At 40.0% G+C, this 25,769-nt stretch overlaps 1 protein-coding gene across 2 annotated transcripts; it reads left to right on the top strand.

Moving 5' to 3' along the window:
- Positions 1 to 1,594: 1,594 nt before the first annotated feature.
- On the top strand, positions 1,595 to 23,020 carry prkch (protein kinase C eta). 2 transcript variants are annotated; one of them, XM_022750141.1, is made up of 14 exons: positions 1,595 to 2,288; positions 7,039 to 7,102; positions 10,155 to 10,308; positions 10,401 to 10,435; positions 10,535 to 10,617; positions 11,241 to 11,373; positions 11,471 to 11,604; positions 11,752 to 11,883; positions 12,157 to 12,330; positions 14,849 to 15,003; positions 18,757 to 18,895; positions 19,536 to 19,724; positions 22,251 to 22,397; positions 22,527 to 23,020. In XM_022750141.1, the coding sequence occupies exons 1-14, from the start codon at positions 1,938 to 1,940 to the stop codon at positions 22,674 to 22,676; spliced, it is 2,040 nt and encodes a 679-aa protein (XP_022605862.1). In that variant the 5' UTR covers positions 1,595 to 1,937; the 3' UTR covers positions 22,677 to 23,020. The 2 variants fall into 2 exon arrangements, with proteins under 2 accessions (XP_022605862.1, XP_022605861.1); XM_022750140.1 differs by having other exon boundaries at positions 10,152 to 10,308.
- Positions 23,021 to 25,769: the final 2,749 nt, after the last annotated feature.

Here is a 25,769-nt window from a genome sequence, read left to right as displayed (position 1 = left end):
TGTATTCACAATCCTGCACTGAGGCAATCCACTATCTGCCTGCTTCACAATTACAACCTTCTCCGCTCAGTAAGGTCATGTCTGAGAGGTTGTTTACAAGACAGTCTGTATCCCAGGGATGTGTAAGATCTGGGACCTGGGCTCTTTATTCATAACAGCTGGAGGAGAGAGATGTGGAGCGCTGACATTTGGCAGAGTGGGGTGAGAGGTCAAGTCTAACACCAATAAAGTGGAGACTTTGATCATGGCATTTATGGATGTAGCAGGCACAGCACAGACAGAGAGAGAGAGAGAAAGAGAGGGAGAATAGCATGGATAATACAGCAGCATTTAAGAGGACAGACTAGGGAAAAAAATAAAGAATGAAATTAATTTATTGCAAATATTTGTCTTATGCCATCATTTCTGAATTTATTTTCCCATTAGCAACTGAAATTTCCATTGCTAGATTGCCTCTTTAAATTGATTTTTTCTTTTAATTTTTCTAACATAGATGAGAAATCCCATCCGCTGATATGTGAGATGAGTAAAAGGCCATACGTAGAAACTATTTTGCCAACAGCTATTTAAGGGAACTCAATCCTTAAATATGGTTCCAAAGCTAATATAATATTTTTTGTAAAAAGCAGTAAAATGTAAAGATATTTAGTCCAGAAAATATCTGAATCAGGTTCCAAAATCCACCATTTGTAATTTGCTTGTAACTGTAGGATATGTACTCCTCTGTAGATAATTAACTGTCACAAATATCCAGACACAACACTAAGGACACAACCTCAGTAGTAGCTACATCTCTTATCATGGTGTTAAATAAAAGATAATAATAAAACACAAATTTGCTCATTTCAGTTCATATACATACTTGTATATTTATTTATGCATTTATTCATTTACTTATCTGTGTATTGACATATTAAATTTTAAGACAGGATGAAGCACTGAGGGGAAATTAAGTGTTACAGCAGCAGGAGAAAAGATGCATAAGAGAAAAAAACAGGAAATTAGAAATTAAAAATAGAAATTTAAAATAGGAGCGCTTCATTATAAATCAAAATTAAAGTAATACACAAAATAAGTATAGGAATGTATACAGTAAAATAGCATACAATACTAATTATACTGCATAAGATAATATAGAATGGTATAACAGTGATGGTCTATTGTATATAGAATGACTTAATAACAGATATGTAGTACAAATGCGTTCAAAAAGAAAGAAAGAAAGAAAGAAAGAAAGAAAGAACGAACGAAAGAAAAAGAACGGTCATGTAGTTCACTATAATTGTCATCAGGTGGCGGTATGTTCTCACTCAGCACAGGACAGGTGAGCAATCACAATACCTTCGGCGAACAGCGCGATGCATCTTGGTCAGTATAGTACCAGACGCCTCTCTCCAAACAAGAACTACAAATTCAGCCATGTGACACACCAAACCACCAGTGACAGGTTGAGAAGTTATGTCGTGTGTGTGTGTGTGTGTGTGTGTGTGTGTGTGTGTGTGTGTGTGTGTGTGTGTGTGTGTGTGTGTGTGTGTGTGTGCGCTCCGTGACAAGTTATGCGGAACTTGTTCTCCCTCTGTTCGGCATGTCAGTGTTGTGGCTTCCTATTTACTGAAACTTCTTGAAACAGGTTCACAAACAAGACGTCGTTTTGTCGGCTGACAGCAAACGTTTGTGCTGGGAAGCGGGAGCTCAGTAGGAACAAGTTACAAGTCAGGATGAATGCAATGCTGCGCACGAGCTGACGCCAAATTGGTGTATAGAAATTATAACTATGAAATTATTCTAGCATTGTTGTTGGTCATTGTTTATGTAAAGCAGGCGTGAATTGTTTTTTAACAACTGTTTTATTTTTTCGCCTTTTGAATGCTTTTTTTACTTTCCGCGTGAGACTCAAATAGTTAGATAAAAAAAATAACAACAACAAAGAAACAAAGATGAAGTTTAACGGTTATCTGAAGCTCCGGATCGGTGAGGCGGTGGACCTGAAGCCGACAACCTTTTCCCTCCGCCACACTGTCATCTTCAATAAAGCTGCTCCAGCCCTGGACCCTTACATTGTGGTGAAGGTGGACGACTACAAAATTGGACAAACTCACACCAAACAGAAAACCAACATGCCGACTTACAACGAGGAGTTCTGCCTCAACGTGAACGACGCGAAACAAATCGAGCTGGCGGTTTTCCACGACACTCCAATCGGATATGATGACTTTGTGGCCAACTGCACCATTCAGTTTGAGGACCTCATCAAATCCTCCAACACAGGAGAGATTTTCGAGGGATGGGTGAGTGAAAAATAATTTTTTCAAGGTAAACGTGTTGTGCAGCCTCATAAGTCTGAACAGGGCCGGATTTACATATAAGGGTGTCCGGGGACACAAATTTCCTGTTGGGACCCTGTTGACCGATCCCCACCCCACCACCCATATGAGAGCAGAGATGGGCAATATCACAAAATGTGGTTTTAATCCAGTGTTGAGTAATTGCAGGACTACAATCACAGATACTGAGACTATTTATTGTAAAAAGAGACTGATGTATTATCATATGGAACAGTCATGATTTATGAGTTGAATGTACTGCATCACATGCATTAAAACACAAGACAGTAAACTAAATCTGCCAGCAGGTATACTGGGGTCCAAGCACCCTGAACCAAAGGGGCACTGACCACTGGAGACCCAGAGTATGAGACCATCCCTGAATACAGCTTAAACAGGTTGTTGATCTGTACTGACCATTGATGAAAGTATCAGTACTCAAAAAGATCAATGTGTCGTTCATGCACACAAATTTGATTTAAAACAACTTCAAATGTTCCATGTCAGCTCAATATCAACAAATATTAATAGGAGGTGAAAGTAGATGTTTCAACATTGAGCCCCTCTACAACGTCAGACACTAATGCAGGATTTGACTTTGTTGTTATTGCACATAAGTGGTGCAAATTCTGAGACAAATTTTTAACCAATCAAATAACTAAGATCAGTTTACATGCATTGGAGTTGGTTTTGGGGCCCTAGTAGGCCTGGTGGCCTTTTACAGTCTTGATTTAATCCAACTTTAACTCCAAGAAGCAATAGCCTCATGGTTAAATGGCAAAAACCGGAGCCTGAGGTTGACGTAGTAGTGGAATATTGTTAATCAAAGAACTTGAAAATAGCCATATTGTGTCTACAGTTAAAGTTATACGAGAAAGGTCAAACACCTAAATTTACCACAAATCCTATGTACTAGGTCCTATTCTTTACACAGTAATATTGCAGTTTCTCCATGAAAGTTATGACACCTACTGAACAGTATTTCAGAAGCAAGTTCAGGAAAGGCGACATGCTATTAAGCTTGGGGCAACATTCATTGCACATGGCTTAGAAGCTTTTAGTGTGATCATAATTGAATATGGTCTGAAACCACACATGCTGCTGCTCTGGCAAGGTGTTAATTCTGCTTATGAAGACAGGTTGCACCACAGTGCACTGCATTTGACGTCCCTGTATGAACAGTTGTATGATGATATTACAAGAGTAACCACAGGGGCAAAGTAACGCTTACTTATAAGACTTTTTATAAAAGACTTTATTTGTATAGCAGTTTTCAATACAGGTAGTGCTAAATAACGTTTAATATTTTTATTTTTATTTTATTTCTTTAAAATAATTTTTGTATGATTTAATTGGAAGAAGTTGTCTGACATCAAATATCTTATTTCAGCAACGCTTGTGGAGTGTTGCTTGTTAGACTGGTCACCTGGTCTGATAGAGCTGTCTTGCGTTGGCGTAACAGTGAAAGTAACAGTGAAACTGGACATTTATATTTGTAGATATTGTCACCAAAAGGGAGCATATGGATGGAAAATAGAATAGGGCCTAGAATTGAACCCCGGGGGACACTGGAGAATAAGTTTGCGGCACATGAAATTAAGCCAGCCATCGACACAGAGAAAATCTATTAGGAAGGACCTGGAGCAATTTAAGGCCACATCCGTGATTCCTGCCCACTTTTCCAGTCTGTCAATGAGTCTTTTATGGATACACAGTGGATTTGTGTCGAAAGCAGCCCTGAGGTCCAGAAGAACTAAGATAGAGCAATCACCAGCATTTTCAGCCAATAGAAAGTCATTACAAACTTGAAGAAGAGCCAAAGATCAAAAACCAGACTGGAATATTTATAGATTATCATCTGTTAAATGTACTTGGTTGCTTGAGGTGTTAATGAAATAATTTTCTAAACTTTAGTGCTTAAATATTTCTAATGCTCACTTGACAATTCAGGAAAAAAAAAAAAAAGTATCGTATAAGTCTTAATCACTTCCAGACACAAACAAAAACTGCTAGTTCAAACTGGAGTTTCCCTCTTCTCACTTACGTTGATCTCTCTAGGTCTATAAGCCACTGCAGGTGCTGCTGAGTGTAACCTGAACCTGTCCAGGCCTGGAGCAGGCTGAGGTGGTATCGACTACGAACCATAACACTCTCACTAAATGCAGATTTGTCTCCATTCTGCAGACTTATTCTCCTCAAGCCAATACAGGTTCTTTCAACCAAGCACATTTTTCCTGAAAGAAATTTGTCAAAATTGTCTGAACTTTTAAGTTATCATATACTAAGCAATGGCCTGTCACCAAAAAGTATACAACAAGGAGTTTACAGTAACAGTAAAACAGATAAAACAGAACAAAACATGAAAGCTTGTATGTTATTGTACATTAAAGACAACTGCCTCAATTTCACATACTTATATGTACATAAATTAGTAACTTTATAGAAATTAATAATAAATTCTCGATTCTCACCACCACACCTTACTGACTTACTCACACCAGACATCTACATTGATCTTTTATGGTGTGGAAAGGTCTCTTAGCATGGCATGACGGTTTATGGCTCATGTAAATAAATTGGTTTTGTGTGGAGATGAGAAATACATAAAGGTGAGAAAATCTGCATATTTTTGATCTGGGCGAGTGCCGAATAGATTGAGAAAAACGACAACAAAAAATAACATTGAAGACTGCTTTGCACAAACCTTCACTGAGACCCCAAGCACTGAGGGGAAGTGGTATGAAAGTGGAGCTTGGTCTGTAGTTTTAGAAGTGATTGGTTAGTGCAGTAGACTTTTGGCAGTTCAAGATGCACGCTTAAAAGTTGTTATCCGCTACATCTGAACTGTGAAGGCTTTTTGTTCTTTGCTGCAGAGAAGAAGTGCTGGGCTGGTTTGTTTCACATATGAGGCACAAGCCTCCACACGCCTACACTGCTGTTTATCACAGTGTTCCCACCGTCTGATCAGTGCTCAAGGGCTCACTGTTAAAATACTCACTCTCTATTGGCTCTTATCCAGATGCTCTAATTCCCTTTTCCCCCTTTCATCTGTGCACATGATCCAGCTTGATGCCCTTAAACCCCACAAAAAGCTGAGTGTCTTTGCTGCCATTGAATGCCTTATAAGTTCAATGTAAGTGGAATCTGTTAGTTACTCAACTCCTTCTTTTAACTCGGAGTGAAGTTATTGTGAGGACTGACATCATCCATCTGAGACATCCACCATATGACATTTAGACACAGGGCCAGTTTCCTTTGCCTCCCACCTGACACAACATTGTGTCATCTCCTGACTTTTTACTCAGTTATTTGAACTCCTTCATTCACATTTTGCTGGGTGTAATCACTATTCAGGTATGTTTGGTGTGAGAGTTGTTACTCAGACTTGACGTAGGTCTTTCTGAGGAGCACTGAAACTGAAAGCGTGTTGAATATGGCACCTTAACATTTTCCAGCAAAGTGTACTGTGCTTTCTTGACTAAAAAGGGCCCCATACCCAGTTTCTTAAAAAAAAAAGAAAAAGAAAAAGTGACTTCCTCCTCTGTGATGCAGCATTAAATGTTCTGCTTTTTAACTACAGCATCATTATGTGAAGGAAGGGTGGGGGTCCTCATTCTGTGCAAAAACATATTCTAAAGTCAAATAATTCTTAAACAATTCCAAAGTCAATATGATGACTATCTTTGTTGCAGCAGAGGGATAGTAACACAAAGAGGGAATTTGACAACAAACAACAAAAGGTAAAGACAGACTTGAAAAAATGTGAGCCTGTCCTTTAATCCAACTCCTTTTGTCCAGCTGAGCTGTCTTGTCAGAGTAGAGACAAATTTCAGAAATTCCCTAATACATTGCAGCTTTTTAGTTCTTTTTATCAGGTGAAAATACCAAAGATGACAGACAAAGAGGAAGTCTTCACCTTGGACAAGTCAGAGTTTCAGTCTGGACTATAGATTGAGATACAGGATATGAGCAGGTTACTGAGAACAAAAGTGGACATCTTTGAGAAGAAGTGAAATGAACACTTCCTTGAGATGAAGGTTTTACACTAAATGTGCCAACTGAGTGGCAACATTTGATGCCACACTGTTTTGTGGGCAGGGAGTATTTTCCAGGCAGAGTCTGTGTGTAATGTTAATGCATTTATTTAAGGGTACAGTGACCTAAGTTTCCAGTCGGTGGTTGCTGCAGGAAGTATCTTGTTCTGTCAGCCAATTGCTGTGAAAAAGATGCGCTGTATGTATTTTTACTTCATCATTCACAGCTGAACATAAGGTAATAACCACTTCAGCAACCTGCTCAACCTGCCTGGCCTGCTGTGCTGTCTTTGTGTCCAAATTCCTCCAGACAATACGTATACACTGAAGTATGCAAAAAAATGCTGTTTACATAGCTACATCTTAAGTGAGCTAGAGCTTAAGGAATGATGCTCAAAAGTCAAAAACATACACCTTTCACATGCCCTTTTGATCCTGTTCCTATAACTAAAACGTCTTTGTTCCAACAACTCTTTCTAAGTTTCAAATATACTTTCAAATCATCAATTATGCCTTTTTATGGGGATTTAACTTTTGTTTATTGTATGTTAGATTTTGTTACTTATCCTTAGTCATAGATCTTAGTCTATAGATCTTAACATCTGCTCTGTTTCAGATCAGCTATATGGGTATCTTGTGTGCAGAAATATAATTGTGCGTTTTTGTTTGTGTGTCTGCAGATGGACTTGGAGCCAGAGGGCAAGGTCTACGTCCTTATTACGCTTAATGGATCCTTCACTGATGGTAAGGCTCCTACTGTAGGTTTAAATGCAGCCCTGTGTTTCTCCTCATGCCTAATTATAACCATCTCACTTCTGCTTCTTTTTTTTCACATACTCTGTAGCTGCAGTGCTAAACATTTATGCTGACTCATTTAGTCACTGTCTTCTCTTTTCTAGTCTGTGAAACACTGCCTGTAGTTTTAAATTGTTATTATTTGCAGGCCATTGAATACCTAAAGCTCAAATGTGCAATAATAGGCTTTAAAAATAAGTGTGTGTGCACTGCATACATGCATACATGCATACATGGATACTTGTGTGTGAATTGAGTGGGCTGGTATGCGCTGTCTATCTAATTTGTTGTGATGAGAGGAACGTTTGCTTTCTTCAGACATCAGAAGGCATCAGTGTTTGGCACATCTGTTTCTTGGACATGCACTGGATCTTTTAGCCAATGAGAGGTTTAAATCAGACAAGCATGAAGTGACCTTGAACGTTTATTGAAGAAGTCTGCGATTAAATTCCACTTTTTTTTTATCTGCTGCCATCATACCTCTCTGAGAGGTCAATTGACTGTGGCCAGACTGGTTGGAGCTGACAGAAAGGTCTATAGTAACTCAGATAACCACTCTTTACAACTGTGGTGAGCAGAAAAGCATCTCAGTATGTGCAACATGTTGAACCTTGAGGAGGTTCAACATGTCATGCTCCACCCCCGTCAGCCAAGAACAGCAATCTGAGGCTGCAGTGGGCACAGGCTCACCAGAACTGGTCTGATGAATCTGGATTTCTGCTCAGGCAAGCAGATGGTGTGGTCAGAAGCAGGATTCAATGGCATGAATCCATGAACACAACCTGCCTTGTGTCAACAGTCCTGGTTGGTGTAGGTGGTGGAATATTTTCTCTGCACATTTAGGGCCCTTAAAACCAATCAACCATCTGGGTCCTGTTGCTGACCGTGTGCATCTCTTCATGGCCGCAATTTACCATCTTCTAATGGCTGCGTCCAGCATGCTAATGCAGTGTCACAAAACAGAAGTCGTCTTGAAATCGATCTAATGAACATGACAGTGAGTTCAGTGAACTTCAGTGGCTTCCCCAGTCCCAGATCTGAATCGGGATGTGGTAGAACAGAAGATTGGCGGCATGAATGTGAAACTGACAAATCTGCAGAAATGAGGTGACACAGTCATGTCAACATGGACCAGAATCTCACAGGAGCAAAGGTTCCCCTAGTGTTTTTCCCTTGCTGTTTTATGTTTTATTCAACCTATTTTAACACAACATTTTCTGAACTTTCAAGATCTTAAACCCTAACACACCACATATTCTGAGATTTTTGTTTTGTTGTTTTTGTATTTGTTTGTCCAGAGTCCAGGGGGATGTTTGTTTTCCAGCAAAGCGCCACACTGTCACAAAACTCTGTACAAACATTGAAAGTGAACCCAAAGACAAAAAAAAAAAAACTGTCCAGAAGTTTTCACATCACTGTGGTGACAACCCACAATGAGGGTATGGGAGGCACAACAGCACTGAATATCAACAGCTGAAAATATCACAGTGTTAAAAGAATATTTTCTGACATGGATATACTGCATATCTACATATTGAAAACATGAGAAAAATCACATAAACTAATCAAATGTTTAATACCACGATGATAATACTATACTATGATACTACCATACTAATGATACGATTCCACTGAAGGTTGATACCTAATATTTGATTATTGCTCTGCACTTGTCAATATCCGCTGTAAACTCCTTTTAGTAAAACTTCATAGATGTGCATATGATAAAAGTCGTGCAGTGTACATAGGATATTAGTCTCACTGTAAAGCCCTCTTTTCACACCACTACCACACACAGATCTGTTGTTTGCAGGGGCGTTCTGGGGGCTCAGTAGACAAGTTTCCGTAATGCATGTGTGGTTTTCACCTCGGAATAGACACTTGCTCGACTACACTTACTCAGAGCTAAAATAGAGCCAAACTGTGCAGATGTGTACAAGGGTAAATGTAGACATGCACTTAAAGTCAGTAAAGCAAATCCCTCTCAGTATTCTCAGTAATTTAAAAAAACTAAAATTTTATTGTGGCATGCGTTTTTTTTATGCAATAGTTAGGGTGGTATGATCTAGAAAAAAATAACGATAATATCACAATATTTGGTTAAATTTTTTAGATATGGAAAATCATCAATCACCAACTGTTGTCAAGCTGGTGTCCATCATGCTGGACTGAATAATGACATCAAGTAAAACCTCACAATATAAAACAGGGCATGTTGGACCTGGCCTTGGATTTATCTATCAAATAAAAATTCATTGACAACAATTTTGATCATGAATTTGTTGTCATTTATCGAGCAAAATGCCAAGTATTTGCTTGTTCCAACTTGATTTGTTGCTTTTCAGTGTTTTACAATATTTTTAATGGAATATCTTTGGGTTTTTGGCCTAACTAATTCATCGTTTTGTCAAAGAAATAATTGACATAGGACCCAATAATTACACATAAAGTAATTTAGGCGTGGATAGTAGCCTTCATTTGGAACTATACTTCAAGTCCTGTGGAAAATATCTTCAGCAGCTAAAATTTTCTATCTGCTGGCCGATGCTTAGCAGGTGGTATACAGTGGGCGTTTGGTGTTTTTCTTGTTTTTTTTCTTGTTTTTTTTTAGCTTAGAACAGTTCCCTGCTGTGGCCTGAAAAAGCTTTGGAATGAGAGTGAACCGAAAGCGTAAAGTTGTAGGTCAAAAAACCAAAACCATGACCTGAAATATGCATAAACCCCTGTAAAGGCTGAGGAGGCCTGCAGAGCCATGTGTTAATTCTTTTGCCACTACAGTTGACCCATTTAATATACAAGTAGTGATGTTTTAATTTAAACTATATATTGATTGTAGCTGCTTTAAAGAAATCCCACAATATGGCAACAGTGATCAATTCTAAATTCTCAAACTTTGGCTCTTAGGTGGTCCTGAGGAGTTGGTGTATGGATTTATGACTTGTTGACAAAAGTGCCTCTTCTCTTACTGTTTGAACTTTTACTCTCATCTTGTTTTTAGATGATGCCCTTGTTAAAGAGAAGAAGACCTACAAGCAGTTTACAAGGAAGCGGCAGGGGGCCGTGAGACGGAGGATCCACCAGGTCAACGGACACAAGTTCATGTCTACTTTTCTCCGCCAGCCCACCTTCTGTTTTCACTGCAAAGAGTTCATCTGGTGAGACAGTCGAGCAAGGACGAATCACTTGCTGCCTCCATGTATCTGTGTAGACTGTAAACTGGATCTGACTGTCTCTGTCTCTGTTATAGGGGTGTTTTTGGAAAGCAGGGTTACCAGTGCCAAGGTCAGTCGACTTTATTTTCTCCTCTTCTGCCTTTTGACACGGCTACTTAAACATACAGGCATAAGTTCTGAGTTTGACATTGACTGGTTGTCTTTTCAGTGTGCACCTGTGTGGTTCACAAACGATGCCACCAGCATGTCGTCACAGTGTGCCCACGCATGAAGAAGCCAGCAAAAGAACAGGTAACAGTTTGACTGTCAGTTAACACACTTTAATCAACTAAATAACAGAGTTCCTGTTCAATAACAGTATCACTATGCTGTTATTGACAGATCAGTAACAAAGCATGTTGTTGCTGGTATTTCACACGTTTCAAGCAGGGTTTTCTTTTGTAATGCAGGATGCACACAAGATTAAGATAAAGATGGTATCCTCATACACATACACACACACACACACACACACACACACACACACACACAGACACCTCTAATGAACACCTGCAGTGATCAGCAGACTGTACAGGTTCCTCTTTCTGTCTTGAGGTGGTCACTGAGCCAGAACATTGTTCTATACAGTACTTTTCCACACATGCTTGTTGTAGCATTTTCATAAATTGCTATAAATACTTGTGCTCTGTTGTACTATATTTTGCTGAACACAGCAAGTTTCTCTCAATTGGGGGATTCATAGAGAAGCAAAATGCAGCAATACACAGAAGCAGTACCACTATGACAGCAATAGGAACTAAACATTTTTCACAATGCACTCTATGTGGCAATTTATGGTTATTTAGAATATGTACACACATGGTTGAACATACTGTTGTAATTCGCAGTGGTTAGATCAGTGTGTCTCTTCTCAGCAACCTGTAAACCAAGGCTTCAGCATCAACGTCCCTCACAAGTTCAACATCCACAACTACAAGTCGCCCACTTTCTGTGACCACTGTGGCTCACTGCTATGGGGAATAGTCAGGCAGGGGCTGCACTGTAAAAGTAAGACCCATCGCAACTTTCACATTTAAAATGAGGATCTCAAATGTCCTGGTGTCTCTTTCACAAGTGTTTCTGTCTGTGTTGTTTCTCTCTTCAGTCTGTAAAATGAATGTTCACATTCGCTGCAAAGGCAACGTTGCGCCAAACTGTGGGGTCAACAGTGTGGAACTGGCCAATAGGCTTGCAGAGATGGGTCTGCAGGCTGGAGGGCTCACTAAACGCAACTCAATGGTACAAAGGCTGAGATGTTTTGTTTGTTTTTTTTTTTGTTTGTTTTTTTCAGAATTAATCAAATGAGTATAAAGTTTACTTAAATGCAGCTTGAATCAGGATAATGTAACTGGTGTTTTGATTATTTGTTTGTTTTTGTCCTGACAGGCCAGAAGTCCAAGTCAGGTGAGTGCGCCCCCTGAAAGGAGACGGAGTACAGACTCTCAGCAGCAGACCCCTCGGCTGGGGATTTCAGACTTCACGTTCCTTCAAGTGCTTGGGAAGGGCAGCTTTGGCAAGGTGGGAATGATGAGAGATGATAACAAGAAATGCTCTCTGTAATGAAATGATGACCTAGGTGATGAATGGGAAAGAAGGCCAAATGTAGGGGCATGGATACTAGAAAAAAAAATGTACCTGCTTTCACCTACAGGCATTTACTGACTATTTATCAGACAGTATTGCTAATACCAGAATAAATGTACTAATAATAAAAAAATCCCAGGTGGCATCAAGGTGACGCTGAATCTGAGAAAACTCATCTGTCGGACTGTGTTTACGTTGTGTCTGCAGGTGATGCTGGCGAAACTTAACAACAAAGAGCGGGTGTTTGCCGTGAAGGTCTTGAAAAAGGACATCATTTTGCAGGATGACGATGTGGAGTGTACCATGACCGAGAAGAGGGTGCTGTCACTGGCTCGCTGTCACCCCTACCTCACACAGTTGTACTGCTGCTTCCAGACACTGGTTAGTACAGCCACACACACACTTGCACTTGTGTCACGGTTCGGTAAGTTTTTACTGTGAGAGCAAATAGTTCCTCTTCAGCCCATGGTAGAGGCGTGGCTCTAGGGTTGTCAGTGTCGGCCTGTCAGTCAGTAGGCTGGTCGGCCACTTCACACCAGACTGAAATATTTCCTCTACCGCCACCAGCAGTTCAATGTTTTCACCTATTCAGAGAAATATCTCAACATTTACTGCATGAGTTTGTGCAGACATTCATGGTGTTTTTCTTTTTTTTTTATTCTTTTTTTTTTCTTTGATATCTCAACACTGTGTCCCCGTCTGGATGAATTGCAATAACTTCCCTGACACTTCATCTAACACCACCATCACTTCTTAATCAAAGTAATGACACTGACATCAGCTTCAGATGAACTTTTTGCTTCATGCTAATGTGCAAACAAACTAAACAAAGATTGTGAATGGCGAACATTATGCCTGGTAAACATCAGCGTGTTGGCACATGGTGTGGTGCAGCCTCATAGAACCTTTTGCGTGTTGAGCCTGCTGCAGTTCAACTGATCTCGTCTCACACTGAAGACACTTTCTCTTCAGTTCCTGAGAAATGTTTGCGGACCAAATTATGGCATAAATAAGAACAACAAGTAGTCTACTCACTAGATACAAGTGTGAAACCATAAAACACTCAATATATTTAGAATGATCTCTGATCTGTGAATTTAAGATCCTTTACTAATGCTGCTGAAAGAGAAAAGTTTTTACATCACACTAAGAAACTTGCCATAGAAATTCTGTGGTCATCCAGTGACAAAATTTTCATTCTTACTGCCTTGCTTATCAATAAATGCTTCAATGAACCGTTTCACCAAAATTACTAAAAACTATTATGTCACTCCCTCTAGTGGTACCCAACCATGCCTGTACTTTTGGTTGTTGTAAATCATCTCCCCAGTATGTTTGAGGTTAATGGAATTATTCTTAGAGCATTGAAAAAAGACATTTAAAAAAAAAAAATCAAGAGCAGTTATAGAACAGTGTTCCTATTACTCTGTATTATCCACAAGAGATTTTGCCGTTTATATAATTTTTTTATGTAATATTGTGAGCATCACTAACACTGAGACATTCCCTCATTCACTTGTTAAATATCTTTCTGCTCATTTGGTTTAGTATCCCATGATGCTTTGCATGAGCTGGTCAGCAGGTGGCAGCAGTGCCCTAGTCTCGTGTCTGAGAGGGTGTGAGGAGGTGGATGACGCTCAGCTTGCAGAGCCTGACTTTCTGGTGCAGACAGGACACCTAATCTGCTTTAGTTTCGTTGGAACCGCCACCAGCCTACTTTACCTCTGATCAAAATAGAGCAGCAGTAGTAGTGGAGAATTGAATCAGTGACGCTGCTCCCCTCACTGTTTCAGACCCACGCACAAACGCATTTGTTGTGAAAGCAAGAACATTTCTTTTAATTGTGAATAAATTAAAGTGTCAAATTATCTGTGATTTTAAATTGTGTCATAACATTGATATTATTAGAAATATGACCTATTTTTGTGAATATGGAAAAATATAAGTAAGCATGGAAAGAATGGAGGAGGGGATGAGGAGGAGGGTTGTGGCGAAGTGGACACTTTTACCAAATGATGATGTCTTTGGAGAATTGTCCTTCAGTGTTGCAGTTTGTCATTAGCTGTTCATCTTAAACAAACAACACTGAACATTGAATCTAATCTTGCATAATTCGACATCTAGCTCAGCAATTTTACGGAGGTTTGGAGACTATCTTGCAAAACAGGATAGGTCTTACTAAACTTGGAAAGCCCAGAGGCACCATTCACTGGCTGTGGATTTAAAATGTCCACCCCAGGAAATGGCATCTGTGGTTACTTTAATGTTCAAGTAGAGACAGATTCTCCTTGGACAACTTAATTTAGTGAAGTAAAAACAGGGAACCAGGTTTTTGGGGTAAAATAGCACTTTCACTGTCAAGATGAAACTGTTAAAGATTAATTCAGCTGTACAGCTAGACCACACACAGAGCTCAGCCTGTTTTGCATGTGCAACACATTTCTTATTAAACATTATACATGTAATCTCAGGATAAAAAAAACAGACAAATCTAAACCACAGAGCAGTTAACAAGAGTCAGCTGTGGCTGAAGGTCCTGATCACTTCTGGAAGCTTCACGGTCAGATCTGTACATAACGTTCTCCTGCAGTGTTTTTTTCCCCAGGGTCTCATTTTCTAGATCATATATCGACCAGAGCCTGTAATGAGAAAGAAAGATTAATGGGTTTGATCAGTATGTTTTTTTTTGCCTGGCTGACTTTAAAGTGTGGTAAGTTGGACAGGAATCCATTAAAAAGATGTGAAATTTATGCGAAGCAGTCATGTTTCGTCCTTGAAGCAATCTCAGCACGCCCACGTTCATGGGTTCTTAGATTGTTTAATAACACGGGAGCTGCTGTGAGGCTCTTGTGGTTTGTGTGCACGTGTTTAAATGTAATCTCCTTGCTTCCTTTTTCAGGACCGTCTGTTCTTTGTGATGGAATTTGTGAATGGGGGCGATCTTATGTTTCACATCCAGAAGTCCAGGAAGTTTGAAGAGCCGAGAGCACGTTTCTACACGGCAGAGATCACCTCCGCTCTCATGTTCCTGCACAGCAAAGGCATCATCTACAGGTCTGAATGGAGGAGGACAAACAACAGTTGAATTTGCTTTCCCAAATCGAGTATATGTCCACAGAGGTCTCCGAAGCTAACGATGAATAGTTAACTAGTCATTTAGCCTGTTTTTTGTCATAAAATATTATTTTAGTTGTAGGAAGAATAGAAAAAAAAAACAGCTGTATAATCTCTTGCTTTGTCAAGTCTGAGACAATAACCACTGATAATATCATTAGGCTTACCTATCTGGCTTTAATTCTGAGACCACAAACCTGTGTTACGAATGAACTTGAAATGCATGACATTTAAAAGATGGTGGCATTTATCAAACGGGTGGTTTAACAAAAGATTCTCTAAAGTTGTGTTATGGAAATTTTAGGATGCAGCGTTTTTTGGAGTTTGACTCATAGTAGCGACTCAAATTCAGGATACAATTTTTGTGCTTTGGCCTCTGTTGACCATTTGTGTAATCTGTCTTTTTCATATTGTCCAACTTTATGGAAGTGAAATACAAAGTCTCTGGCTTACTCTTGTAAGATGGATGTGTAAACGTCACAGTGTCTATTAAGACATTATTTCCTCACTTCCCATTTCAGTTCATCAGACCATCTTTGCAGTTCTTGGGACCATGAAACATATGAATCAGTTTGCCCTGTGGACTCATCTCAGCCTCCTCCCCAAAACTATCGATGTTCTCCCTTCTTGAAATGTTTTCCATCAGGAATTGTCCAAACCGTTCTCACAGCCACACACTCATTATCACCTATATTTTCCTCAAGGCTCTGGTCATACCCTATAACAGTAGGCACACTATGACAACGGATTGCCATGGAGTTCACATCAGCTTGATTACATTGTTCATTTTTTTGTGAACTGCTCTTTTGATAATAGAATTTTATGTTCTGAATTGATATGTTCATCATGTTATTGCTCGTACCCCTGCCTCATATGAGAGTGTATTCTTTGAGACCTTATTCAGGATGCTGTTGTCTACTTGCAGGGCAGAGTTGGGTGGCAGAGCAGTGGGCTTCCTGCCAGTACATGACGATGATAAGGAAGAAGGGCATCATGTGAACTAACAGTAAAACCAGAGTTATATTTAGTGGTCTGTGTGTTCTGTGTCAGCCTGCACCACATAGCATGACTCTTGGCTTTAAGAGGCCACAGACAGTTTGCATGCTATAACTTAAATAACGAGCCAAGTAGCAGCTCACACATTAAGGTCAGTGTAAGAGGAGCTGCCTCCTTAAAGTATAATTGTAGCCTCAGTCACTGTGTTGTGTAATATGAATGTCTTCTCGTGACTCCACTCGTTATCTCTGTTTGCGCTTTTAGCTCTAGGTAAAGTTGTGGTTTGAAGCTTCTCAGGTGACGCCACCGTGTGTCGATGTTTCGTGTTACCGTCCTGCTCTAAAAGAAGTTTAAAGATGTTGAAAAATACATACAAGGGTACAAGTATACTGACAGTAAAGACTTGAAACAGTCTGCCTTTGTGAGACTTATGAAGTTTTGTTGCAACTGTGCCATAGAGGTGTGTTTTCGTGGTATACAATCTTTTGTCATCACCTCTCTGTTAGAGAAGAAACCATGTAAGAGGGAACAGGATATATATATATATATATATATATATATATATATATATAGTATATATATGATATACTTCATCCCATTATTTTAAGACTGTGTTAATTTATCATGTAAAATATACAGTAGATTGTGACTCAGATCACTGTGGTATAACCTCAAGTTGATATGTATATGCTTCCAGATGTAATATTACCCCCTTACCACAATCACAAAAAAAAAGCACAGTTTTTTCGTCATAGTCTTTGTCAGCACTTCCTCTTCTCTTCTTTGGAAATTTTCATGTTACTGCAACTCTATCTCTCTTTGCCTGTCAGTTGTTCTTCTACTATAACAAAGTTCACTCACTCAGTGTTGTAGGGGTTCCAGATGTTACTGTTACTATGGATACCACAGTGCCCGACTGACCCACTTCCTGTAGAAAGACGTTCAAAGACCAAGTCAGACTTGTCTTTCTATTGTGATGAGCTGGGTGGATGAAGGAGTGCGGGAGCTGTAGTTACAGTTGGTTATTTGCATAGTGATGTATGGCCCTGTGCAGCTCAGTGATGAGTGCATGGTAGTAAAACTGCCAGGGTTAGGGATTCATTTCTCACTGGACATATTCATGCAAAAATGTACACACTGATAGAACAGGAAAGTGCTTTGGGTGAGCGGTCATGATGTGTGAGCATCAGCTCTCTTCAGCCTGTTTGTTGGGCTGCGATGGACAGGCACCATGACCATATGAGTCAGTGTTACACAATCGGCTTACGGTAGAGAAGAGAAACCAGATTAATCCAACCAAAGCAGTGTTGTTTGACCATCATTCTGCCTCTCTCTTTTACATTCAGAATTTCTGTTTTTTGGATTTGTCATCCTATTGTGAGGAAACCACTCAGAATCTTTGTATCATCTGTTGCAGGAATTAACAGGAAATAGAAAAAAAATCAGTTGCTGTTGCTGTCCCAAATGTTGTAATTCATTAGGATCAGCATGAGCCGTTACATAGTATCTTCGGCCTGGCTTCATGGCCAGACGGGAAGTAAAATGACCTTGGTCTAAACTTGGGTCACCTGATCACAGATTACAGCTCGACTCCAGAGCCCACACTCAGCAGGTTTAATCGCTCTGTCAGATGACAAAGCACCAGCTGACATGAACACAGAGCACAGCATTTTTCCAGCGTTGCGTTATGGGTCATCCACAGCCAAAGTTGGCAATGAGGAACATACATCCACTGATATTGATATAAATTTTATTTTCAATTCAATTACTATTAATAATTTAGGTATATTATTATTGCTTCCCAAGACTAAAACTAAGGAGTTTGCACTTAAATGAGATATTTCAACAAGTACAAAATGATTCCCATTAGCAGGGTTATTCATCAATTTGGCAACACACAGAACACAACACACAAAACTATTTCACTGTTTTCATACAGAGAGACAGACTATATTGATCCCAGGAGGGAAATAACTATAGTAATATAGGCCTAAGAAATTTTTGTATGATAGAGGTTCTTTCTAGCTAGTTCTTCAAATGCTCCTTTGATAATACCTGTAATTTAAAAAACAAAATAGTTAATTTTAGCAGTTAAGTCAAGTCAGTTTCATTTATATAGCCCAGAGTCACATTTGTCTGAGAAAGTTTTACAAGTAGAATATGACCCTCTATCCTAACTCTTAATTTACCTCCAGTACAGGTGACCGCATCCAATTTACTACAGTGTAAGTTGAATCTGTTCAAAAACAAAAAAAAACACAAAAACAAAACAATAGCCCAAGTTTGGACTTTCCTGGAAGCAGAATAAATATTGACATCAGAGGTTTTTTTTCCCTCATGGCAGCCTTAGTGGTCATCTGAATGTGTCAGACTTTTCCTGGCTGCCATGTCATGGTCAGGGAGTTGTCTGTTCATGTCTCCTGCTGCCACAGAAACTTCACTGTCCTCAGAGGACCTCTTTCTTTTTGTCTCACCACAAATTTCTACCTCCGTCAGATATAATTAGAAACAACACCAGCAGGCTGCGACTGGAGTCTGAGCAGAAACTAACATTTTAGCAGCTGTTGGCGTCAGTTGAATGACAGCATGTGATGAGCTTCAGGCCTTTACTATTCACTATTTGTGTCTGCTGGATAACAATGTCTCAAAATAAATAATTCATTTTCTATTTTTCTCTGTGTTTGTCTTGCCTTTCAGGGATCTAAAATTGGACAATGTTCTTCTTGATAAAGACGGACACTGTAAACTGGCAGATTTTGGCATGTGCAAAGAAGGCATATTTGAAGGTGCAGCCACAGGAACTTTCTGTGGGACCCCGGACTACATTGCCCCCGAGGTCAGTTCCTACTCACACAGTCACACTCATAACTACTAACTACAGACCGTTGGATGCTTTATCCTCCACATTTATGATCCAGGTCATTTTTAGATACTTTGCTGCACTTTTTTAACAGATTGCAGCAAAGAATACATTCAACCACATGTGGCTTCCTGTAACACAGGTTCTCTGAGTTCATATGATGCATTTTCCAGTCCCATCCCCTCTCCATCACACCACCTCATTCAAAACAAACTGTGTGGTTACTGCCGGTCACTCCAAACTCCTTCCTGACTAACTGGAAGGCAGCGCACCTGTGAGGTCAGCTTGTGAACGCCGCCGTTGACTTGACAAGCCCCAATCCCCTCATCAGAATGCAGCTTTACAGGCATGGTTTGATTTCATAATGAGGGATCAAGATGGTCTGTGTCCCCATGTTTGAGAGATTTTTCTCCGACTAAGACCGCGTGTCTGGATTTATGAAAGGCTTCTTTGCTATCCTCAACACGTACTCCTCAGTGTAGCCTCACTGGCAACTTACTAATCAAATACATCTGCTAACTGAGCCTCATGGAGTGGTTTTAAATTTGCAGTGAGGCTCTCTATTGCTGAGTTATGATGGGTAACTTTATTGGTGTGCTGTGACATGTTTCCCCAGATCCTCCAGGAGATGCTCTATGGCCCCTCTGTGGATTGGTGGGCTCTTGGGGTGCTACTGTATGAGATGCTGTCAGGACACGCCCCTTTTGAAGCCGAAAATGAAGATGACCTCTTTGAATCCATCCTCAATGAAGAGATTGTTTATGCATCTTGGCTCAGCACAGAAGCAGTGAATATACTCAAAGCTGTGAGTCCGCATCTATTCATTTTGTATCCACAGTTAGTTGGTTCATTAGCTGAAAAAATTTTATAATAGATAAAATTGGATGAAATCCAGCTCTTGCTGTAGTCTTTGTCTTTTTGGCAGATATTTACACTCCTCAGGCCGCCTCTACTGGACTTAATCCACATTATACAATTGCAGGAAATGTCTGTGAAGTTTTTTTTAACTGAACTGATGATAGAGGAAATGTCTCACTGGATTTGTGACCAGCATTGTGGAGAAAACCGATAAGCGGTAAACATTTACTAAAAGATCAATCCAATGCATTTCTGGATAGTGTTACATGAGCCGCAGTAAGATATATTTAAGATATCAAAGGTTTGATCAGGGATTTTTATTTGTTGCCCTTTAGACTGACAGACACTGTGACTGCATAGTGACTGGCAGCCCTGCAGAGCTCTGCCAGCCAGCTGTTTGGCCTGGGCCTCTTACATAACTATATTAAGGCATGGTCCACTGGCCAGCCACAGCACACATGCTATAAATACAACGACACCTTCCTCCATTCCTCCCCTCTTTGCACCCTGTTCTCCTCCTCTTATCCTTGTTGTTATTCCGGCATGCTCAAGGAAGCAACAAGCCAATCTCCCATGTTGATTTGTGTTACTGCTTCCAGTGTCACACGTTACATAAAGATGCATGTCAGTGTGAGTGGATTTGAACACTGCTGCACTATTTATACTGAAGGTTGATCCGTTGCAAGGTTCTCCGTGTTCCTGTAGGCAAGTTCATGGGGTTCAGTCGGCTTGGTTGTCACGGTTTTGTGAGGATATCTGTCGGAAGTATCAATATTATTGAGTTTGTTGAGAATAAATAAAAATTATTACTTTTTTAATAATAACTGAAGGTTATTTAGCTGTTTGCTCTATAGACATGCGTCTACTGATAATCAGATGATAAATTAATGAGGGCCAAAACAAACAATTACTTTCAGTGCTGATTTTGTATTCATCAAATACTCACATTTCAGAAGCTGGATTCAGCAAATGTTTTATACTTTTGCTTAAATGATTTATAGAGTCAGTCACAATTGTTGATTAAATTGACTAATTGATTAAATCATCGACTAATAGTTTCAGCACAAGTATTCTTTTATGATTGCATTGTGCCGTTCTGCTGGTGTAATGGAGAACGGCCTCTTCATGTAGAAGTGCTGACACGGCAGGCCTGGTGGTGAGGATGGCACAGCTGTAGCCATGGAAAGATGGCATCAACTTCAGTGAAATAGTTTTTCCTCAGTTTTGTGGTCTGCAGGCTCCTGAACTGATTGACCCCTGCTGGTCTGTCTAACTCCCAGATAATTACACTTCAGCGACCATACTGGGGTTACTGGTGTGGTTTCTTTAATATTTTAGCCCATTAGCTACAAATCATGTCATCAAAATCAGGCTTTTGCAGCTGCAAATCCCTGCATGCAACTACACTAGCATTAAACTGTAATGTTCCTTTGCCATATCCAAAAGAGACGTCTTGATCATGTTGCTCTTGTATAAACAGGGAGCAGAAGCTGCCTATAAGCTGGGACATCAATCCAAAGTTGTTGTATGCTTCTGAAAACTATCAGCGGTATGTGAGGCATGTGGGATTTGTGAGTTTGAAGACTGAACTGCGCAAAACCAACACTATGGTGTTTTCAGTTCATCGCACTCCTCTTCATCTTCTTTTTTGTGACATTCTTCTTTGCCCGTGTTGACGTGTATCTTGTCTCCTTACTCTTTACTCTGTGAACTTAGATTTGCTGAGGCATTCAGTGCTGTTTAGGCCAAGTCTCGGGTAGTTAAAAACATTTGGAGCTGATATTGCAAGGCATATTAATCTTGCTAGTGACTTCGGGTTAATCTGGCCGCTGTCGCTGTGAAGATGGAGGCTCGTTAGTTTGTTGTGGCCTTGTCTGAATGCCACCGCCAGCCCTGAGGTGTGTGCAGACTCCTAGCCAAGATGGAGCTGTCTAAAAACACATTTGTTTTTTTTTTAACTTTCTTTCCAGAGGCGAGTTAAAGCAAGTTTTTTCATTTTTAGTTTATTTTGTTTGGGCCTCTCCCTCTTTTCTCTCCCACCTACTTGACTTTGGAGGTACAGAAGCAGTTGGAGTTCAAAAGGTGATTCACTGTTCTATTGTTTATTGTACAACACAAGGAAGTTGAGACTCCCTAGTTACGCTTTATTGAACCTAGTTGAACTCTCTTCTACTGAAGCGTTATGGGAGGTGGCAGACTGTGTGTGGGTGTTTTCGTCAGTCAGGGGGTGGGGTTTGACTGGATGTGTGCTGGCTTGAGTCCAGCTTGGTATTACTCCAGAAAAATCTAGTGGGATCTAGTTGAATAACTCATCACATTTCCTCAGTTTGACAACATCATGAATAAATAATCTGGTGGAAATTTTGTTTGTGTTGTTCTCATGTGTTCATATTCTTGAGAAGGGGCAGATTATTTATTGATCCCTTATTTAGTCTGTGTGTCTGTGAATTCATCCATCTTTTGGTTTTCACAGTTCTTGACCAAAAACCCGACCCGGCGTCTGGGCTGTGTGGCCTCAGATGGCGGAGAGAACGCCGTGACCAGCCACGCGTTCTTCACAGACATCGATTGGGAGAAACTGAATCGTAGAGCAATAGAGCCACCTTTCAAGCCCAGGATCGTAAGTCACATGAATGACTTTATTGATGGCATGGTAGTGTGTGTATAACTCTGCAGACATTACGTAGTGTTTGACTTTTTTTGCTAAAATGTTGCTGCTAATGAGTTATTGTTTATTACTCTCCTCTAGAAATCACCAGAGGACGTCAACAACTTTGACCCAGATTTTACTCAGGAAGAACCCACCCTCACGCCCATTGATGACCCTATGATCCCGTCGATCAACCAGGAGGAGTTTCGTAACTTCTCCTTCACTTCGCCTGAACTGCTGGAGAGCTAAGAGTCTCCACACTGATCACCAGTCGTCCCGCACTTGTCTCACCCTTATCAGTGTCTATAGCTTTGTCTAAGACGGTTCAGAGCGACATGTACAGTATGACGCTGACACATTCCCCACAGACAGGAGGGTGTAAAGCGCAGTGGGGTCAGCCAAGAACATACTCAACAAGAACTGGGCCTGCACCTGATGAACTCTTAACCACTCCTGTAATTCCTGAGCAAGCACAGAGTCATCAGCTTTTGAAATGACATGTAGTTTTATTGCTTGATTGGGACACATTCGTGCAAGTGTCTGTGTAGAGTATTTGACATGTTCATGTGTTTTAAACTTGTTTGACAAAGGTGTACAGCATCAGATTTTTATTTTACATTTGCTCTCATACAGACGGATGAGTTTGCTTCCAGCTAATTCAAATGAAAAAGCACTTTTTGGAGCATAATGGCATAGTTTGAAATCAAGAGCCAGTTTTAAAAAGACTGCCAGAGATTCCCAGAAAAGTCGAGTTGCCAGTTAAAATCCTGGAAGCACTGAGTGAGCAGATGAAATAGTTTCTCAATGATGTGAGTGGAAAAATACAAATACACACAGACCGACACACACTGGCTCAATGAAAGCAAGTCCCTCCACTTTCAAAATAAAAGGCTCAAACTTAAATGTTGCTTGGGAAAAAAAGTAGCATATCCAACACAACCACGTATAACAGGGTTAAATTAGGTTAAAGTTTTAATTAAGTTAGAAAGGATGATTTGTCTAGGGTAGTGGAGTCTGTTTCAGATAATAGGCAATATTTGTTATTATTCATCAGTGATACGCTGTAACAAAAACTTGGTATCTGTCTCGGTGACTCTCTGTTGATCAGCCAGGCATGTTGAGGATGATGCAAGATTTCATCTTAGGTGAAAGCTCTCTGGTGATTCATGCTTAATGCGAAATACCCAGAAGTTTGGAGATTTCACCACACAGTTACCTGAACAGAAGAAGAATGTGAGTATGGTGTATGGCAATTGCCAGTATAAAATGAGTTTTGGTGTGTCTGAAGGTCACTCAGTGTGCTGCTCTCCTCTTCCACACTCGCATACTCTCTCAACAAACACTGAGTCTTTGAAAGCTTCCAGGTCCGTGGGCAGACTGCCTGGGTAATGGGAACTCACATGGGGCCATTTTCAAACATGCAAATATAAGAAGGTTATAGAATATTCTCCCTTCTGAACATTTAAACCAACCTCTCTATGAGAGCACAAATTGGAAACTAGGAGGTAGACAGAGAGAGAGAGATAGAGAGAGAGAAAGAGAGTGAACTTAAAACTTTAACCCTGCAGTAGCATTGGCCAATCATGTGATGGGAGCCTTCTGTAGATCATTTCGTCATCGCAAACCATCAGAGAATAAACAGGAAGCCACACATTGACATTGTTGTCGCCTTTGATAGAAACAGGAAAACACAATCTTGCTGTTTTGTACCACTTGCAGAAGCATGAATACAGTATACTGTGTGTGGTTGGTAATAGAAATTGAAACTTAAAACAACAACAAAGGGGAAAAAAAAGAAACTTGCATTGTGTGGAATCTTGTGTGCACCGAGCTCAATCTGCTCAGACATGAATAACCCTCCTTGACCTTACAGGACGGAGATGGTGTCTTCCTGTTAGCTTGAGGGAGGAAGTCTCTTCAGGCTCCACATCACATCTGTTTATCTCTTCAGTCCTCTGTCCTGTGGAGGATTGCACCGTTAAATACTGTAAATTGGTGGCTTGAGATACAGAAATGCCTGTATATGAAGCTGAAAACACTGCTTCTATGGTTGAACAAAGCAAAACAAAGAGCTGCTCTGCTAATACAAATTAATCTTTATTTACTTACTAAAAAATTTAATTTGAGCCAGCAGACTCTAATGTTGCCATAAGACTCTTCCTACCTTGCTTCAATCCCTGTTAAGACTCTGATTCACCACAAATATCACTCTAACTCAAGATTTAGAAGTGCATTGATCTCGGGGACTTAACAGCAGCTATCTAATCTACTTTAAGCTTTCCCGAACAAAGATATTTGGTGTGTGCTATACAAAGAATTGGATATTGGATTAAACGACTTGAGTTTTTGTTTACCCATTAATGTGGCCCTGTTCAGCAGCTTTCCTCGGGTAATGTCTGAATGAGAGAAGAGATTTAGGTGCCTTGTCTCAGCTCTCATTACTGAGACTTACTGATGGCTGCCAGCAGTGTCTGTGCACTGCTTAATTGAACCAGTTTGACTCTGCTGTCCTGTCTGTTTGATTGATACCCCACAAAAGCAGCAACAGATAATGAAGAAGACTCGACACAAAGACATTACCTAAGTCATCACCTGAAAAAAAATCTGAATTTTTGTCACTTTTTGGATGTTCTGTGCTTCATCAGAAAATAATCTGATAATCCAACCAGACAATGACCATAATTACAATGACAATGCAATACTACTTGTACATTTCACCATTTTCCTTTCAGAAGTGTGGTAATGGTGTTATTACACAGCAGAGAGTTCCTCCAGTGTAGTTAAATTCAACTCCTAAGACACCAAAGAAAGGCTGTTTGCTCTTACAAAGATGACTGCTAGGGTTTAGATTATATTATAGTGGTGTTAGAATGTACTCAGCTTTCTGAAGTGACAGTGTGGCTAACACCTTTAGACAACTTCCAGACAATCATGAAGTTAATCAGAATGACTAAATAAATAAACATTATGTGCTATAGCTGAGTAATCTTGAAAATTACCGGTTACACTCAGCGTTGGGTTCTATATTAAATACAAGCATAACCAGTTAGGCAAAATAAATCTGTATGCGCAGTCATCTCTGGTGAAACACAGCAGCTGTTGTAGTGCAACAACCAGGAGAATCCAGAAGATCCATATATTATACACTCATTTGACAGTTTATCAGGTACACCTAGCTAAAATGAATGCAACCTAATTGTCCTGTAAAATCCTCCTTTGTGAAGATTATAATGTTCAGTTTTTATTAAAAACTTCTAGAGAGGTGTTGTAGTTTGTGGTGCTATAGAACTGTATTGCATTATGCAGTGAGGCGTTTTAGTAGATGCACAATACAAAGCAATA

Source organism: Seriola dumerili, unplaced genomic scaffold (assembly GCF_002260705.1).
Source record: "Seriola dumerili isolate Sdu_G_001 unplaced genomic scaffold, Sdu_1.0 BDQW01000149.1, whole genome shotgun sequence".
Classification (NCBI taxonomy): domain Eukaryota; kingdom Metazoa; phylum Chordata; class Actinopteri; order Carangiformes; family Carangidae; genus Seriola; species Seriola dumerili.
The sequence above is the reverse complement of the archived record's forward strand: the minus strand, read 5'-3'. Positions and strand labels throughout refer to the sequence as shown.